This window comes from Vicia villosa, unplaced genomic scaffold (assembly GCF_029867415.1).
Source record: "Vicia villosa cultivar HV-30 ecotype Madison, WI unplaced genomic scaffold, Vvil1.0 ctg.000429F_1_1, whole genome shotgun sequence".
Taxonomy (NCBI): Eukaryota; Viridiplantae; Streptophyta; class Magnoliopsida; order Fabales; family Fabaceae; genus Vicia; species Vicia villosa.
Window position 1 is genome coordinate 891,643 of NW_026705205.1, and position 5,916 is coordinate 897,558.

The following is a 5,916-nucleotide window of genomic DNA, read 5'->3' on the forward strand; positions in this document are numbered from 1 at the left end:
GTCGCATTTCTTATTATATATGTGAATTAGCCCATTTGGTAGTGAAGGGTGTTCAAGGAGTTACAAGTGCAAGCGCGAGCAGCCAGAGTAGAAGGAAAACCATGTATTTTTTCCACCTCTTGCAAAGAGTTGGCAACTTAAACCTCTTCCTACAATGCAACAAGCTCCTTATAGAGAGTAGAGCACCTCAACTTCATAGCTTTGGCTTCCCCCTTCCAAGCATCCTTTTTTTTAGAGGGATTACCTGGGGCCAAGATATCTCGCTGCCTAGTAGAGAAAAGAGAAAATAAAGAAGCAACCTTAAACATGTTATTGGCAAGCTCAGAGGCCACTTCCATCTTTCCCCCTTAGGGAGATTTCGAACGAAGGATAAATCTGATGTCAAAATAATAGTGGTAGCCTTATCAAGAGTCTGAGTAAGCCGGGAAGAAAAGACATTCTACATCCGCATGAAGGGAGTTACCTCCCCATAAGCGCCACCCTTAATGACACATGTTTGTTTTGGAGAACCCTCATCCTAGGGGATTGTTGTTCCTTATCCCAAACCCTCTATGGTGAAATTGGAGGCGGAGTGAACTCCCCTACAGTTAAAGCGGCCACAACATCCACAACTTGATCCGCCTTAGGAGCAGAAGTAGAAGTTTTTATAGTCGGGGTAGGAGATGGGGATGTAACATGAACAATGGTTGCCAATAGAGATGAGGCAGGGGCAGAAGTTCCAGTGTACACCATGTTCTAGTTACCTTGAGCATTTGCAAGGCTGTAAAATAACTTCAACTTGCTTACTTTATCTGTGCTATACGCAAAACACAATCACGCATGTAAAGAAAAAGAACAAAGACTTTGCTCTCACCAAAAGTCTTTTTCCTCTCCTTCTGGCTAACTGCACTCAAGATAGCATGAGTTTCAATCCGTGTCTTTCTCAATTTACTAGGGGCACCTCACCAGGGCCGATACCTTCCTCGTAGCCAATCCCCTGAAACCAAGATTGCATTTTCTCCTTCATTGTCACATCATTCGAAGAAAGACAACCCGATTTGGTATAATAGGAGTGAGCATCCCGAATAAAGTGGATCTTAGAGCAGTACTTTGGATACAAAATTTGGCAGCATCGAGGAATATCAGCAATGAGATAGCAGAAAACAAGAAGGGTCGAGGGTGTGAGAGGCTTCACCAGTAAAAAATTTCCCCAATAGTCACCCTAGTCCAGGGTAAAGGGGTCGAACAAAGGGTTGACTTGATGGAAGTAAATAAACCCTGATTACGAAAGTTATTTTAGGAAGTATGCTTTAGATGGAAAAGATAACAGAATAAGCTAAGAGAAGGCTTCCAAGATTTATGATAGACACACAGCTAAAATACCGTTATATATGCCCTGGATCCCGATGAAGTTGGGAAGAAGCATCTTTTAAATATTTCAGGACGACTACCTCAAAGTTAGAAAAAGGCAGCCACAATCCTATTCTTCTAAACATGCATTCATAAAACGGGATCACACAGTCATCGAGAGAACTATATATCCTCTTTTTTGGCTTTAGCGGAAGAGCTAACCACTATAAGGGATCGCCGACCATAATGTCAACCGCATCTATAGCAGCCTCAGTGTTTAGAGCCACTGAAGTACTTGCTATTTTTGAATCCATCCAATTGTACTCAACCGCATATGTTTGGGCTCGAAGATCTAAATGAGCCTTCACTTTAGCGTCACTAGGCTCATGAATATTGGTCCTCAGATGAAGCTGGATATAACTCTTAGCGTGTTTCCTTATATACCGATTAGCTTGTATCTCCTCCTCGAATGAGACACGATATGGCATAAGGACTTCGGTACGATTCATTCTTCTACCAACATTTGATATAAGGACATCTAATGAACTAGAAGAAGAAGTTTCTTCCTCCAAAGAATTCCCAGATACCCTTTCTGAGTCAAAATCATTAGATATGGGTATGATTTCTAGTTCTATATGATCGCTACTAAGAAGAGGGGGATAGGAATCATGTGATGTCTCCATTACATAGGCAAATGAAGTTTCAGCTTCAGAATTGCTCCCTATATCAATCGTACTACCACTCATCCTGACTAGAAAAACAAAACATGGTAAATATAAAACCTTGAGTTAGAAAGGTACATGATTATGTGGGATTGATGAAGCATGTGGAATGGAAGAAGAGCGAAAGCTTTAAGAAAAGTATTGAAATCGCTTATAGCAACACTCTCAGGGAGATGAAGACGTTTTCTGAAAAGTAATTATAAGTTTGAATGTTAAAGGTTGCAAAATTTTTCCAGATACTCAATTCATCCTGTTTATAGGCAACAACAACTAGGATAGACCAACTATGGAAAGAAATCACAAGATCAACGACTAAATTTCAACTCATGAATATATGCCACCTCGAGTGCACTCAAGTACTCTATAAACTGCGTCATATCTTACCTGATCACATCTCTACACCTCAAGTGCACTCAAATACTCTATAAACTGCTCCATTTTAATATATTTTTATAATATTAAATTAAAAAATTACAACTTATAATTTTGGTATTAAAAAAGATTTTCCTAAAATATTTATTTGACTTTGCAATTTTATTTTTAGTAGTTAATTTAAATTTAAAAGCTCAAAAGCTAATCCAGAATAAAACTAACTTTGATCCAATCTAATTTTTAAAATTATTCATCAAAACCAAACCAAATCATGTACAATTTTACTTTTTGATATAAATAATTTTTTTTATCAAAACTATCTAAACTAAACCAATATAACATCAATTCTTTTACATCTAAACTAAATCATGTTTAATTTTACTTTTTGTTATTTAACAAGATAATTTTTTATCGGTAACGTATTTACCTTCTAAATAGGAAGACTTTAAAAATTGAATCTCAATTATTCCTAATTTCAAGAAATCAAACAACTTAAGTATTTTTATTGATTATTGATACCTAAAAGAAAGGAGACAATAACTCATACCGCTCCCCCAAACAAAAATATCTGAAAATAAAAAGACCGTTGGAGTTTGAATTTTTCATTTACTTTTTCCTCATATATACCGAGTATCTAGAAAATTCGTTTGTAAAGCGGGAAAAAAGCAAAAGAAAATTTTGAAATGAAAATAAAAATTCAAACTCCTTAATTAGCCGTTAATAAAACCTAAATTCACTCTCAGAAAAACGAATTTTATATTTTTACAAATAGGAAATTACCTTTTTCTCCTTTTCTTACCCTCAAAAGAATTTACAATATATATTCCCTCTTTCCACTCTCTCTACTCTCATTTTCAATTCTCAGTTTCTCACTTTTCAGGTTCGTTCCGAATTGCTTTTTCCGAATCGCTTTTTTCAGAATCGATTTTCTTCGGTTTCAATTCGTTTTTCTTCTACTTCAATAAGAAAACGCGTTTATAGTTTTACTTACTGTTGTTTATTTTCTTTTCAGATTCGAATCGAGCTATTCAGAAACCCTAGTTTTTGAAGCATGGGTCAGATCCAGTACTCTGAGAAGTATTTCGATGATAATTATGAGTATAGGTATAAACACTGTTCTTAATTTTTTTTAACTGATTATTCTTCGTCGTTATTGATTAACCTAGTTTTATTGATTTTTTTTCACTTCAAATTTTTTTCAGGCATGTTGTTTTGCCTCCTGAAGTTGCAAAATTGCTTCCTAAGAATCGGCTTCTCTCTGAAGTAAGCAGTTAATTATCGGTGCTTTTTTAAATTTGATTTTTCTTTTTGGTTTTTGTGATTATTTGATCAACGCTATGATTTTGTCTTTTGGTTTTTTGTGATTATTTGATCAACGCTATGGTTTTGTCTTTTGGTTTTTGCGATTATTTGATCAACGCAATGATTTTTTTTTTTGTTGATCTATGGTTATGTGTTAACCTAGTTTACTGAAATTCGTTTTATGCTGGAAAAATTGTTATGAATTTGTTTTATTTCAATATTCTGTTGTTATGAATTGGTTGAATTTGTGTGTTGATTGATAACAGTAAATTACTTTGTGCATGTTTGGTTGGTTTCACTTTTGAAAGAGCACAAAGAGATTTTGATAACTTAGTTTTGATTTTGGCATGTTTGAAAGTTCTAGATTATGATACTTGTTTGATAATTGATTGTTTATTTTGTTGTGGTGATTGATAACTCAATGTTACTCTGTGCATGTTTGGGTTTACTTTTGAAAGAGCACAAAGAGATTCTGAAAACTTAAGTTGGATTTTGGTATGTTTGGCAGTTTAGATTATAATACTATAGTTTGGTAAATGATTGTTTATTTTGTTTTGGTAATTGATAACTGAGTATTACTTTGTGCGTGTTTGGGTTTTTTGAAAGAGCACAAAGAGATTCTGAAATCTTAAATTTGATTTTGGTAGTTTATAACACTAGTATGGTAAATGATTGTTTATTTTATTGTGGTAATTGATAATTGATAACTGAGTATTACTTTGTGCTTGTGTTGTTCACTATTTTTTGGCACTAAGAGTATTATTTTGTTGTGGTAATTGATAACCGAATGTTACTTTGTGCATGTGTTTGGGTTCAATTTTGAGAGAGCCGAAAGAGATTCTGAAAACTTAAATTGGATTTTGGCATGTTTGAAAATTCTAAATTATAATACTTGTTTGGTAGATGATTGTTTATTTTGTTGTTGTAATTACTTTGTGCATGTTTGGGTTCAGTCTTGAGAGAAACCAAGAGATTCTGAAAACTTTAATTGGTTTTTGGCATGTTTGAGAGTTCTAGATTATAATTGATTTTGATAAAGGATTGCTTCCATGCTAAAGCTAGGGTTTGTGGTTTTTGCTTGTAAACTTGATTTTGTATACAAATTTACTCTGCAATTAACCATCATGTGAACACTGAATTATCAAGAGATTCTGAAAACTTAAATTGGATTTTGCCATGTTTGGAGTTCCAGATTATAATTGTTTTTGATATAGGATTGATACTGTGCATTAAACTCATGTGAACACCATTTAGTGTGTGGTCTTTGTTCTGTGACAGTCCTTGTAATGTAAAGCTGAAGCTTTATGATATTAGGGTTTAATCTAGTATTTAGGGTTTAGGGTTGTTTTTCTTTTGCTGTGTGTGTTCTTGTAAATAAGTGTGTGGTCTTTGTTCTGTGACAGTCCATGTAATGTAAAGCTGAAGCTTTATGATATTAGGGTTTAATCAAGGGGGTTTTTTCTTTCTGTGTAATGCTTCTATATGTTTAGAATGTTTATTTACGAACTTTGGTTTAATCATACAGAATGAGTGGCGTGCTATCGGAGTTCAGCAGAGCCGTGGGTGGGTTCACTATGCCATTCATCGTCCTGAGCCACACATCATGCTTTTCAGGAGGCCCTTGAATTATCAGCAGCAGCAGGATAATCAGGCACAGCAAAGCATGCTTGTCAAATGATGACGATGATTCTTAGTTCTACTAAACATCCGAAATGTCTGTTGGTGTACTTCTCGTGTACTGTTTGGTAGATTTATAAAAGTCTGCTAGTTATTCTATCCAAGTGATCTTTTGCATAATCAGTTTGTTTTTGCGTTAATATTCTATAACGCTTGTAAACATTTTCAAGTTCGTACTTATTAAAAACAGAATTTAAAGAATTTTGTTTATGTGATGTGATAGCTTAGACAGACTTTTTTGTCAACTATTTTATTAATCTAGAAAAAAAAGTTTCTCTTAAGATAACGGTTAACTTAGTCAAGTGATTTAGTTATTTGAGAGAGCTCAAATATATCTCTTGATTTAAATATCCAAGACCCATTCTTCTCAACAACCTAGGATTGATCAAAGAAATGGTCCCCATAATATAATGTTTGAATCACCAAAGAGGAAGTTTCACAATAGTACCGTAAAACTACAAGTCTAGTTGCTTGTTGAAGAAAGTAATATATTACTTCTATCATTCCACATAAG

General features: G+C 34.2%; 1 protein-coding gene across 1 annotated transcript; it reads left to right on the forward strand.

Annotated features, from left to right (window-relative positions):
- Positions 1 to 3,251: 3,251 nt before the first annotated feature.
- Positions 3,252 to 5,603, forward strand: LOC131628202 (cyclin-dependent kinases regulatory subunit 1). The gene is made up of 4 exons (XM_058899063.1): positions 3,252 to 3,303; positions 3,436 to 3,527; positions 3,626 to 3,686; positions 5,251 to 5,603. The coding sequence occupies exons 2-4, from the start codon at positions 3,475 to 3,477 to the stop codon at positions 5,401 to 5,403; spliced, it is 267 nt and encodes an 88-aa protein (XP_058755046.1). The 5' UTR covers positions 3,252 to 3,303; positions 3,436 to 3,474; the 3' UTR covers positions 5,404 to 5,603.
- The last annotated feature ends 313 nt before the right edge of the window (positions 5,604 to 5,916 follow it).

Coding starts and splice junctions, on each gene's coding strand:
- LOC131628202 (XM_058899063.1), top strand. CDS start 3,475: ATGGGTCAGATCCAGTACTCTGAGAAGTATTTCGATGATAATTATGAG. Junction 3,528..3,625: donor GATGATAATTATGAGTATAG/GTATAAACACTG, acceptor AATTTTTTTCAG/GCATGTTGTTTTGCCTCCTG. Junction 3,687..5,250: donor AGAATCGGCTTCTCTCTGAA/GTAAGCAGTTAA, acceptor TTAATCATACAG/AATGAGTGGCGTGCTATCGG.